The sequence below is a fragment of the Oryctolagus cuniculus genome, chromosome 8 (genome assembly GCF_964237555.1).
Source record: "Oryctolagus cuniculus chromosome 8, mOryCun1.1, whole genome shotgun sequence".
In the NCBI taxonomy this organism is placed as follows: domain Eukaryota; kingdom Metazoa; phylum Chordata; class Mammalia; order Lagomorpha; family Leporidae; genus Oryctolagus; species Oryctolagus cuniculus.
In genome coordinates, this window is record NC_091439.1 from 65,732,678 (window position 1) to 65,746,271 (window position 13,594).

Genomic DNA, 13,594 nt, shown 5'->3' on the forward strand with positions numbered 1-13,594 from the left:
CCATATGAGAGACCTGGATTGCATACTGGGTTTCTGGCTTCAGCATTGCCCCAGCCCCAGTTGTTGCAGGCATTTGGAATGTGAACCAGGGATGAAAGATCTCTCTCTCTCTCTCTCTTTCAAAAAATTTAATTAAAATAAGTAAAAGAATTTTAAACAGAAAAAAATCTCAAATAAATAAATAACATTACATATTAAGGAACTAGTAAAAGCAGATCAAACTAAGTCCAAAGTTAATAGAAGGAAGTAAATAATAAAGATCATAGCAGAAATAAACAAAATAGATGATTCACCATCTTAACAGCATGGAGGACAAAACCCATATGATCATATCCATAGATGCTGAAAAAGCATTTGACAAAATTCTACATCCTTTGTGATAGTCTTAACAAATCAGACATAGAAGGAATGTTCCTCAACACAATAATTCCATATATAATAAATCACAGTTAACATCATACTCAACAGTTAAAGGTTGAAAGTTTCACTATAAAATTGGAAAAAATATAAGGATGCCCACTTTCACCACTTATGCTCAACATGATACTAGAAGTCCTATACAGAGAATGAGGTACAAAAAAGGCAACCAAATAGAAAATGAGGGGCCAGCGCTGTGGCATAGTGCCAGCATCCCATAAGGGAGCTGGTTCTAGTCCCGGCTGCTCACTTCCTACCCAGCTCTCTGTTACGGCCTGCGAAAGAAGTACTAGATGGCCCAAGCCCTTGGGCCCCTGCATCTGCATGGGGGACCCAGAAGAAGCTCCTGGCTCCTGGCTTCAGATCGGTACAGCTCTGGCCATTGCGGCCATCAGGGGAGTGAACCAGCAGCTGGAGGACCTCTCTCTCTCTCTGCCTCTGCGTTAATTACATAAATCTTAAAAAAAAATAAATAAAAGGAACAAGTAAAATTGTCTCTCTGCTTTCTGACAACTTGATCTTATATACAGAATACCCTAAAGACACAATCAAACAATTGTTAGAGCTGATAAACACATTCAGCACAGTTGTAGAATACAAAATCAATTAATAAAAATCAGCAGAATTTCTTACCATCAAATTAATAAGCTTTTATCTTTAAACACCAAAATAAATTTACCTTTTAATTCAATTTTTCATGACATTTTGGAAGTGCTCCTGTACTACAAAGCCATAGTAATCAAAGCAATAAAATAGATACATTGACCAATAGAATAGGATACAGAGCCCAGAAATAGACCTGTGCACTTACGATCATTTAATTTTGCACGAAGGTGCCTAGGCCACAATGGGGGAAAGGCAGACTCTTCAATAAGTTGTGATGGGAAACTGGATATCCAGAAGAAGAAGGATAAAAATGAACCTTTATCCACCCTTATGGAAGAACCAATTCAAAGTGTATTAAATATTAAATATCAGACCTGAAACTAAAACTACCAGAAGAAAACAAAAGGGAAAGCTCTATGCCATTGGTATGGGCAGACATTTCTTGGATAGGACTCCAAAAACATAGGCAATGAAAACAAAGGATAGACAAATGGGGTTGCATGAAACTAAAATCTTCTTCATGGCAAAGGAAATAATTGAGTGAAGAGACAACCCACAACCTGAGAGAGAATATTTGCCAATCAGACATAGAATAAGGGGCCAATGTCTAAAATATAAACAACTCAAATAACAAAAACAAAAAAATCCAAAATAATCCAATTTAAAAATGGGCAAAGGACCTGAACAGACATTTCTAAAAGAAAACACACAAATTCAACAAATATTTGAAAAAAACTCCACATCTTTAATCATTAGAGAAATGCAAATTACACTTGTTAGTCTACTCAAAAAGATAAAAGATAACAATGATGGGTGAGGATGTGGAAGAAAGAGGACTCTGGTGCACTGTTGGTGGCATTATAAATTAGTATAGCCATTTCAGAAAGAAATATGGAGGCTGCTCAGAAAAGTAAAAACAGAACAGACATACAGTCCAGCAATCCCACTTCTGGATAAGCTTGTATACCGAAAAGAAATGAAATCACATTGTCAAACAGATATCTGCACTCCCATGTAACTGCAAAACTATTCACAAGAGCCAAGCCAAGGTTTTTAAAATGTGACATATATACACAGTGGAATACCATTTAATCTTTGAAAAGAAGGATATTTTGTTACTTGTGATAACATGGACAAACCTAGAATATGTTATGCTAAGTAAAATAAGTCAGGCATAGAATGATAAATACTACACAATCTCACATTATGGAATCTTAAAAAGTTGAACTCAAGAAGTATAGCAGTTGTAGCAGAATAGCAGTTACCATAGGTTTGGATAGAGCTGGGGGTGGGAGGGGACACAGGGAAAGGGGAGGCAGTCAATGGGTACAAATTTCAGTTAACAGAAATAGGTTCTGATGATCTATTATATAATATGGTGACTTTAGTTAGTAATAATGTATTGTATGTTTAAAAATATCTAAAAGAGCAGATCATAAAGTGTCACCACAAGAATCACTAAGTATTTGAGGTGGTAGATATGTTAATTAGCTTGATTTGCTCATTGCACAGTATATACATATATCAAAACTTCACAGTGTACCTTATAAATATATGTAATTATTATTTGAAATGAAAAATAATACAAAAAAGATGAATATGTCATAGGCACTCAATAAATTGGTAGGGAGTTTAAAAGACTATTCACTCTTTATCAAGTATGTATTGAACATTATCTATTTTAAGCAGTTGGTGTTCAACAAAACAAGATCCATTTCTGCATGGAGTTTATACTCTAGTGGGAGACAGAAAGAAATCATGAACAACCAATTTGTGAGTTATGTTAGCAATAATTGCTATGCAAATAGGAAAGTAGAGTGAGGGGATTAGGCAAGCCAATAGAGGGCAGCAGGGTCAGTATTAAACAGGATGATCTGCAACAGTGGAGTACATGAGACTGGATTTGCACTTACTTGGAGTTTGCAGCCTTCGTTCTGACACAGCTTCCTGACGAGGGCTCCAATGATGATCATAACAGTTTCTCTGATGTCATTGCTCCCAAAGGAACCTTTGAACGTCCTCTATTACGCAAACAGGAATAAAACAGATTACAATGACATTAAAAAAATTTCCAAGGGACACTTTTAGTTAAGGAGTAAGTATACCATACCTGAGGAAAATGTTTTTATGTTATTAGATTGTAAACTCGGAATTTTGCTTTTGAGACACTTGCAAATTCACAATCCAGCTTTTAATGAAGTTAATAGAATGACACCTTCCCAGGCAGTCTCAGCCTGATTCCTTAAACTCCCTAATGGTTTAACAGATTAAATTCATTGAGCCAGTGAGCCAAAATAAAGTTCATAAATTTTCATTTATGGGTGAAAAAATGACTTTATTGCTTTTATCAAATTCTCAAACAGGCCCATTTTCTCCTAGATCATAAGTGGGTAAGTACACTTTTAAAAAAAATCTTGAACCCAAGAGAAGTCCAGTTTTTGTTTCTAATCTAAATGCTTTAATATTGGAAGAACTGTATCTCTTTAATATATGTGTAATAAAAACACAAAGATTTGGCCAGCGCTGTGGCTCAGTAGGCTAATCCTCCGCCTGCGGCGCCGGCACCCTGGGTTCTAGTCCCGGTCGGGGTGCCGGATTCTGTCACGGTTACCCCTCTTCCAGGCCAGCTCTCTGCTGTGGCCCAGGAAGGCAGTGGAGGATGGCCCAAGTGCTTGGGCCCTGCACCTGCATGGGAGACCAGGAGGAAGCACCTGGCTCCTGGCTTTGGATCAGCGCAGCACGCCGGCCGTTTGGGGGGTGAACCAACGGAAGGAAGACCTTTCTCTCACTGTCTAACTCTGCCTGTCAAAAAATAAAAAATAAAAAAAAACACAAAGATTTTTAAATTCAAGATAAATCTTTTAAAATTAATTATTGAAGCATAATCCACACTTCTATTTGAAATTTTGTCCTGAATCACATGGTATGTCCAGTGAATATCATCTAAAAATTTTCATACAGTTTACGCTATTTAATTGCATCAACTAAGAATTGCAGACAATAAGTGAAATAATTTACAGTACAATTAATGACTAATGGATAGAAATTAGTACAATAGGGTTTTAACATAAATATTCAGAAGGTTCTGGTTTGTTGCTTTCATGCTGATGTAAGTAGGTTTTAACAACTGCTTACAATCTGAAGAATTTTGTTAGCTGAGAGCATCTATTTTTCATTTGTTCTTGGACTTACAATGAGGGTTCGCAGGAGTTCTTCATTGGGATGGGAGGCAAATCCACAGGCATAAAGAAACCTCTCCTGGAGGATAATGCTGCTATCACTTTTGAAATCCAGAAAGTCCAAAATGGCGTCCAGTGAGTCTGGGGTCTGGGCAGAGGTCACAGCATCCACCAGCTGTGGTCTGTAAAGAAGGTATAGTTATGGGGCCGGCACTGTGGCACAGTGTGTTAAAGCCCTGGCATACATGCTGGTATCCCATACGGGTGCTGCTTCAAGTCTGGATGCTCCACTTTCAATCCAGCTCCCTGCTAATGTGTTTGGGAAAGCAGTGGAGGATGGCCCAAGTGCTTGTGCCCCTGTACACATGTGGGAGGCCCAGAAAAAGCTCCTGGCTCCTGGTTTTGGATCAGCTCATCTCTAACCATTGTGGCCATTTAGGGAGTGAACCAGCGGATAGAAGACTTCACTCTGTCTCTACCTCTCTCTGTAACTCTTTCAAATAAATAAAATATATCTTAAAAAAAAAAAAAAAAGGAAGGCATAGTCATGGGTATCAACATCTAAGATGCTCAAGGAATTATAAAAATCTGACATCCATATATTCTCCATTGGTCTCAGTTTCCTAAGAAGTGATCTTTTTATGTGAACAAACAAAATAAATAAGATTTTTCTAAAGAACCCCCAATTATATCTACATCTCTCTCACATTCAAACAAGGTATGTCAGAATATATAACTAACTTCACAGTATTAACCTGAGCCAAATATAACTTGGATATTTGTCAATAAAGCCATATAAATAAAATTATAAATAAAGTAAAAATTCTTTTTTGTATGAGTAATACATAAGAGCTATGATCCCGGCCGGCGCCGCGGCTCAATAGGCTAGTCCTCTGCCTGCGGCGCCGGCACACCAGGTTCTAGTCCCAGTCGGGGCGCCAGATTCTGTCCCAGTTGTCCCTCTTCCAGGCTAGCTCTCTGCTGTGGCCCAGGAGTGCAGTGGAGGATGGCCCAGGTCCTTGGGCCCTGCACCCGCATGGGAGACCAGGAGAAGCACCTGGCTCCTGGCTTCGGATCAGTGCGATGGGCTGGCTGCAGCGTGCAGGCCGCGGCGGCCATTGGAGGGTGAACCAACGGCAAAGGAAGACCTTTCTCTCTGTCTCTCTCTCTTACTGTCCACTCTGCCTGTCAAAAAAAAAAAAAAAAAAAAAGCTATGATCCCAAATGTTGATTCTCTTTCTCTACATAACTTTGCAAAAACGTAGATTTCTGAAATGCTTAACAAGAGTACTGTTATGTGATGTAAATATGGGAAATTCTTTTTATTTTAACTTATACCCAAGGAAGAAGTTATTTTCCCCCTCTTTAAAAAAATTTAAAAAGACTGAGGCCATCATGTGGCATAGCTGGTTAAGCTGCCATCTGCAACGCCAGCATCCCATATGGGTGCTGATTTGCTACCTGGCTGCTCCACTTCTGATCCTGCTCATTGCTAATGCACCTGGAAAGCAATGGAACATGGCCCAAATCCTTGGGCTCCTGATCCCACACAGCATACCCAGAGAAAGCACTTGGCTCCTTGCTTCAGACAGGCCCAGTTCCAGCCACTGCAGCCATTTGGGGAATGAATCAGCAGATGGAAGATCTCTCTCTCTCTGTAACTCTGCCTTTCAAATAAATAAATCGCTCTTAAAACCAAAGTAAAAAAACAAACAAACAAACAAAAAAAAAAAAACAAAACTGAAAAGCCCATGTTAAGGGTCTGTGTTCATCAAGAATGAATACATGTAAGCAGAATGGGATTCCTACAGAAAAATTCTGGGTACAGATTCCAGTTCTCAAAAATCTTTGCTTGGTGTAGTTTATGATGGTAAAACTTCTGACACTAGTTGTCACACTAATGAACATATGTTTGTGAATATATACCACATCCATATAAACACACTAGCAAAGTACCCTATACTATTTTGTAACACTACCCTATACTATTTTTTCTTTTTAAGATTAGATTATTTGCTTTATTGGTACACAATAATTGTACATTTTTATTTGTTTTGATGGCAGAGTGACAGAGAGAGGGAAAAATGGAGTGAGATTTTCTATTTGCTGGTTCACTCCCCCAAATGGCTGCAATGGCCAAGACTGGGCCAGGGCAAAGCCGAAGCCTGAAACTCAATGTGGGTCTCACATATTTACGGCAGGGGCCCAAGTACTGGGGTCATCTTCTGCTGCTTTTCCATGTGCATAACCATAACTAGGGACTTGGATTAGAAGCAGAGCAGCTGGGACTTGATATGGGTGCTGGTGTCACTGGTGGTAGCTTAACCTGCTGTGCCATAGCCTGGGCCTCTGTAATATATGCTTTTAAGAAATTATATGTTGTACAATATCATTCTGATCCTAATGAAATCCTAGTGAATGAAGCACGGACAGAGAGCCATAATACTATTATCTTTTGTACAACACATGGAAATCTTAGGTATACAATCTCCCTAATTTCTTCTTCTGTAAATGGAGCTAAAATATTATTTATCTCAGGATTATTGGAAGGATTAGATTACAAAACCTATATAAAACACTTAAAAGAGTGCTTGACATATAGTGATTAATAAATATAACCCTTAATAATACTATTACCTGATTTAATCCATTGAACATTTTTGTCTATTTATTTATTTATTTTTAAATTTATATGACAGGTAGAGTTTACAGACAGTGAGACAGACACAGAGAGAAAGGTCTTGCTTCCGTTGGTTCACTTTCCAAATGGCCACAACAGCCACAGCTACACCGATCCGAAGCCAGGAGCCAGGAGTTTCTTCCTGATCTCCCATGTGGGTGCAGAGGTCCAAGGACTTGAGCCATCTTCTACTGCTATCCCAGGCCATAGCAGAGAGCTGGACTGGAAGAGGAGCAACTGGGACTGGAACCCAGTGCCCATATGGGATGCCGATGCCGTAGGCGGAGGATTAACCTAGTGTACCACAGCGCCAGCACCATTTTTGTTAGTTTAAGATTAATATTTTCCCTTACATACAAAGAAATAGACTCAGAAATAATGAATCATTTGTTCAGGATCACATAGTGAGTAAATGGTGCAGCTGGGATTAGAATTAGGTGTTTCTGACTCTGGTGTCTATGGTCTTTTAATTACACTGCTGTTTCCCAATGTTTTCCATGAAATACCTGTCCAATGAAATGCTTTAAGAAAAGGGATTTTCTGCTAATACACACAGGAAGGAAGTCAAGGAAGGCCCAAATGCTTGGGCCCTTGCCACTCATGCAGGAGACCTGGAGTTCTAGGCTCCTGGCATAGACCTGGCTCAGCCTTGGCTGTTGTGGTCATTTGGGCACTGAACCAGCAGATGAAAGGTATCTCTCTCTCTCTCTCTCTCTCTCTCTCTCTTTCTCTCTCTCTCTTTCTTTCTTCTTTACAAATAAATAAGTAAATCTTTTTTGTAAAAAAAAATGACAAGGTATTTTCAAGGTCATGTAAATTAAGAAAATATTTGAAAAATTTTTAAAGACTATTATCAGATTAAGGACACTAAAAATTCCTGCAACAAAGAAAATATTTGAATTGGTTTGATCCAGTATTTTCCAACCTCAGTTGCTCACAGCATCTTTTCCTCTTGGTGTACCTGTTAATATCCTGTGAATTACAGGATACACAATACAGACACTTTGGGAAATGCTATGTTCCACTACCATGCCTTTCATTACCCTACAATAAACAAAAGGAATTGGTAGCCCTATTGTAAATATGTTCAAAGTGATTCTTAGAAAGGCTAAATAAAAACAAGTTGCTTAAAGATTATATATTGTTATATACTGAAGGTCATAATTTAGGACTATACCTTTTTATTTTAATCCATTCTAGACTCCTTTCTATTATACTATACTACATATGATATAGTAAAATACAAGGGATCTTCAAATGCATTTTATGAAAAAACTTTCAAATTTTTTACACAAAATAAACATTGCTCTATTTTTTCACAAACTACTTGAATGCCAAATATATTGTATAAACAGTCTTATTTAAAAGATACACTGTATGGTTGCATAAATTATTGTCATCTTTAAGACTTTTAGGAATCCAGATAAGGGTACAGTTTACTGTAATCTCTATTTTAAATTAATATATAATTTTTGCATTTTTCTTTTCTGCATTTTTGGCTTTGATATTAAGACAAGTCGCTTTATCAATATATTTGAAAGCTCTGTGATTAAAACAGAGGCCCCTTGTTTATAATTTTTGCACATCTTTCAACTTTCGGTTTAAATTTTTCTTTTCTTTTCTTTTCTTTTTTTTTTTTGACAGGCAGAGTGGACAGTGAGAGAGAGAGACAGAGAGAAAGGTCTTCCTTTGCCGTTGGTTCACCCTCCAATGGCCGCTGCGGCTGGCGCGCTGCAGCCAGTGCATCGTGCTGATCCGAAGCCAGGAGCCAGGTGCTTCTCCTGGTCTCCCATGCGGGTGCAGGGCCCAAGGACTTGGGCCATCCTCCACTGCACTCCCAGGCCATAGCAGAGAGCTGGCCTGGAAGAGGGGCAACTGGGACAGAATCTGGCGCCCCGACTGGGACTAGAACCTGGTGTGTCGGCGCCTCAAGGCGGAGGATTAGCCTATTGAGCCACGCGCCGGCCTAAATATTTATTTTTCAAGACAGCGATCAATTTGTGGTTACCCATATGGAATTCTACCAATATTTTAATGCTTTAAGTCCAGTTAATAAGAAATACAATCAAGAATAAATAGACTTTTCAGAGAAAAAAAAACTACATTCTCCGCTTCTAGGGGAACTGAGTCCTTTAAACTCAGTGACTGCTGTTACTCCTGTGTGTTCCTCTTGGCTAGTTTCCACTTGTGAGTATATCAATGGATAGTTTCCACCGTTGGATTCAGGAAAGCTTTTCCTTTATCATTAACTAGGATAATTGGTACTAACTGTGTATTTACAAACAAATTCTGTATTATAAACCAAAAGCAATGTATTTACAAAGTGAATTTGAGAACTGAATCAAGTGCCTTCATTACACATGATAATGAATCAGAGTTACATCAAATATGAGATAATGCATCCATTCCCTTTTTCCAGATTCTTTAGGCTAGTTACCTCCATTCTCAAATGTCTACGTAAACATTTCTTCAGTTGGATCATTAATAAAGTCACATTATTCAATTGAAGAAGTCAAAACTGTTTGTTGCTTTAATCAACTCTGAAATCTTTTCAAGTGTAAATGAATAGGCTGGGATCACAATTTCAAAAACAGTGAGGTAGCACACACATCAGGGTGTCACAATGAAGCCCTGGCCTCACCTCCCTGGATGCCATCCACAAAAGGAATGTTCATTGTGAGTCACTGTTGAACCTTGTTACCGCACACTTGGTAAAGGGAGCATTAAGCTGTTGCATGTGGCATAACCGCTTGATGAAAATGCAGAACAACATATAGATGAACTGGAAGTGGGACAGTTAGTTTCAAAGGGGGGTCTTTCTTGCTTCTAACAACCCAAAACTGTTTTCCTGAAAGACAATCCCACACAGTTCGAGAAACTTACAATACTTCCTTCTTTTCGGCCTTTAGGATTTGGAGGATCTCTTCTTTCTTCGCAGTCCTGAGGTGCTGAATGAAGGCCAGGAAGTGACTGACAGACTCGGCTTTGGAGAGGCTGTCGGGCTGCAGGTGGCTCCTGATGGACTGCCAGTGCTCTGAGAGCTGCAAAACACGGCTGCAGGCTCAAACTCCAGTCATCATTCTGCACACCTACATTCATAAAGGGTGTTCTCCCCAGAAGGCAAATTTTCCTTGCATGTGATAAGCAAAAGAAACTTCCATATCTTACCTCAATATACAGGATCACTCCCTGCCCACATCACACCCCCATGACTCCCAGTGGCAAATATAGAACCCTGTCAACCCTACGCACAAGTCATCTGTAGGAGGACTGCTTTAGTCCATTAGTGTTTAGCTTGAAGGAACACAGGCAATGATTAATTGGTTTCTGGGAGTAGATCATCCCATGGCTACACCGAAAGGATGACATCTGAGGACAAGATTTGACTAACCGTAGTGAAAAGTGTGCAGAATTTTAATTAACAGCAGGATATTTCAGAGGAGAAAAAAATCAGAACTTCCACAGAATTGAATCAGCTTTGTAATTTAACTGCACTGCACTGAAAATCAATCTGTGCAGTAGTTTGAGCTCCTTATTCTATCTCTTACTTTGTTTGTATGAAATTCAATGTTTTTCTGTTCCTGAGGTCTGAATTGCTCATTGCTTCTATGAAGCAGAATGGCATTTAGATAAAAGGAATTCCTACATACACTACTATTAGTCAATTGTAGTTTTAAAAGTAGTAAATAATTATAGTTGTAATTAATGACATCTTTTGGCTCTGGAAGAAGCTAAAGAACTTCGTCTTCGCATCAATACTCAGAACACTGAGAATGCAACATATTACCCCTGAGACAAATTACGATCAAGTGACAGAACTTTCAAGAATCAGATCCATTTTCTTGACTCTGCACTTCCCCAAATTCATTAGGCTCTTTTCCTCCCCTGAATCCTAGGCATAACTTTTAGAAGGCTGCCCTAAATCATAACTTTTTTTTTCCAGTAAGTGTTGTGTTAACACATCATTCAGGTACATATTGCTTGGCTACTGTCATCATAACTCAGTGGTGACTGGTAGTTCTTTAGAAACTCTTCATAGAATTCATTGATCCTGCTATTGAGAATAAAAGGCAAACAGAGTTTTAAGCCATGATTAATCCCACATTTGTTCAAACTTACAGAAAGGCATCCTTTACACTCGCTCTGGAAGACCTGACCCACAATGGGAATGGCTGTATACTTTGAATCAACAGCTTTAATTACAGCCTCAACCTTCTTGCCAGGCCTCAGTCTTGGGCCTGCTTCAGTGGTCTTCAGCTCTAATTTCTGCCTGCATAACACCAAAAAAACATAGCACATTATAAACATTCTTTTGAGTGAAAAGGATACTAATTGCTATTATTTTGGCAATAAGATTATTCCAGTTGGATACAGCCATGTCTTTCAAACTCAAATATCTGCAGATGTAACTGAAACCCCAAGATAATCACCAAGGTTTTCTGGGAGCAGAAATTTTATTCAAAGATTTGAAATTTAAGTCTGTATTCTCTTAGAGAAAATAAAGGGAGAATAAGAGAATACAGGGAGATCAAGAGAATACAGGAGAGAAGCTTTGCCTGGAAGCTGAACATGGTATGTGATGTCAGTTCTTTTGAATTTAGCCTAACTTTCTAAAAGTGATTTTTCAGTCCCTTGCATGTTATTTATTAGACAAGATAATTAAGAAAGCTTATCTTCCAAAAGTGATATTAACAATATTTTTGTCTGCCATGCTCTTCCAATCCCTGTGTCTCTGCCATCAAAAGTAGGTTCTCTATCCTTCTCCTTGAACCTGGGTAGGACCCTGATTGTCCCAGCTAACAGAGGACAGTAGGGAGTGATGCTCTGTGGCTTCTAGAGCTATTTTATAAAAGGAATTCATTCTTCGTGTGGCATGCTATCTGTATATATGCCTTTGGGACATTGAGCTGCCATGGAAGAGGTACAGCCACTTGAAACTGTCATGCTGAGGGACTCATGGAGATACAGAGTTACATGAGGAGCCTCGGCTGTTTGAGTCTTCTCAGACCATGCACCAGATATGAGGGAGCAACATTAAGACAACTGCAGCTCCAGCCAATGAGGCCTGTAGCTGCAGAGCAGACCCTGAGTGCGGCATGCCTAGCTAGGTCAAGCCAAGCTCCCAATTACAAGAGAGAATAATACAATGATTTTTGCTTTTTTAAAATACTGCTAAGTTTGGGTTGCTTTGTTATATAGAAATGGAAATCTGATAGACTTGAAAAGTGATTTAAATTTATTTTATATGAAAACAATATAGATATAATATGAAGTTAGGATGCAAAATGTTGCTTCAGATATGGCTTCCACACAATTTTTTAAAGCATTTGTAGTTTGAGGCACTTCTCCCAATATTTTGCATTACGACTGTTTCCAAGAAATTTTTAAAATTATTTATTTATTTGAAAGGCAGAGACAGAGGGAGACAGAGCAAGAGCGAGAGATCTCCCATCTATTAGTTCGCTCCCCAAATGCCTGCAACAGCCAAGCCTGGGCCAGACTGAAGCTAGCAAACAGGAACTCAATCTGGGCCTCCCCTATGGGTGGCAGGCACCTGTGTACTTGAGCCATCACTGCTGCCCCCCAGAGTGTGCATCAGCAGGAAACTGGAATCAGGAGCAGAGCCAGGACTTGAACCCAGGCCCTCTGGTGTGGAATACAGGTAGCTCAAGAAACAGCTTAACCACTACAGCAGATACCGCCCCGCAGAGGGAATTTCTGAGGTATAGTGCATATAATTTAAAAAAACTATTCTTTTACAAATAAAAACCTAAAAATAACACAAACTCTTATATTTGAAATTCCAGGTAATCCAGATAGAAATATTTTGATCAGAAAAAAAAAGTTCTAAAATAGATAAAACAGACTTTAATACTAAAATGTTATAAATCTTATCACAAATTCTGTTACATCTCCTTGCTACTTTTATGATTTTTAACAATAATTTTTTAAAATTCTCAAGGAGAGAAAATATGAATGCCACCACATTTTAGCCTTAATATTGAAAACATCTGAAAGTGAAATTAGAAAATGAATGTGAATGGATCAAGTAGTTTGTCTTTTTAAAATTTAAATTCTATTCAATGAATAATTCATTTTTAATGAAATGCTATTTTAAAAACAGTATATATATATATGAAATATACTACTGTAGATAAAGTGAAAAGTTAAAAAGTGAACAAGATTTTAATTACTGTTTTCAAGGAGCTAACAAAGTGAGATAGCACTACACACACACATATACATACACCTATTTACAAAGTACAATAATATGTCAAAGAATAATAAAGAAAATAAAAATTTCAGCATTATCTTACTTTGACACTATTTTCCCTGTAATTGTTGGTAGGAAATTCAGTCGAAAAGCATGTGTCTCTTCTGCAAGCACAGCTGTGACAAAGCTGTCTTCTATCTTATACGTACTGACAGATGTGGCTTTCGAACTGACACCCAAGACCTAAATAAAGAAACGTCTCTCTTTGTAACAAGGAATCACCATTTTAATCTTCAAACCAAGGCAAATATAAAACTATTTTTTAATCTCCAAAAGAGTTCATCTTTCACCCTTCCTCCATTACCCACATCTACAACCTACTTAAATAAGTCTATTCATTAAATACGTATATACGTTGGGACCAGTGCTATGGCACAGAGGGTAAAGCTGCCACCTGCAGTGCTGGCATCCCACATGGGTGCCGGTTCAAGTCCCCGG

At 38.5% G+C, this 13,594-nt stretch overlaps 1 protein-coding gene across 2 annotated transcripts in view; it reads right to left on the reverse strand.

The window, feature by feature from the left end:
- Positions 1 to 13,594, reverse strand: part of MTTP (microsomal triglyceride transfer protein) — a 75,102-nt gene that overhangs the window by 33,136 nt on the left and 28,372 nt on the right. For both annotated transcript variants that reach the window (XM_051820148.2, XM_002716956.5), the window contains 5 exons: positions 13,200 to 13,339; positions 11,002 to 11,152; positions 9,766 to 9,923; positions 4,216 to 4,384; positions 2,937 to 3,044 (listed from right to left, as the gene is read on the reverse strand). In XM_051820148.2, the coding sequence (XP_051676108.2) occupies positions 2,937 to 3,044; positions 4,216 to 4,384; positions 9,766 to 9,923; positions 11,002 to 11,152; positions 13,200 to 13,339 (726 nt within the window). The remainder of the gene's footprint in view (positions 1 to 2,936; positions 3,045 to 4,215; positions 4,385 to 9,765; positions 9,924 to 11,001; positions 11,153 to 13,199; positions 13,340 to 13,594) is intronic.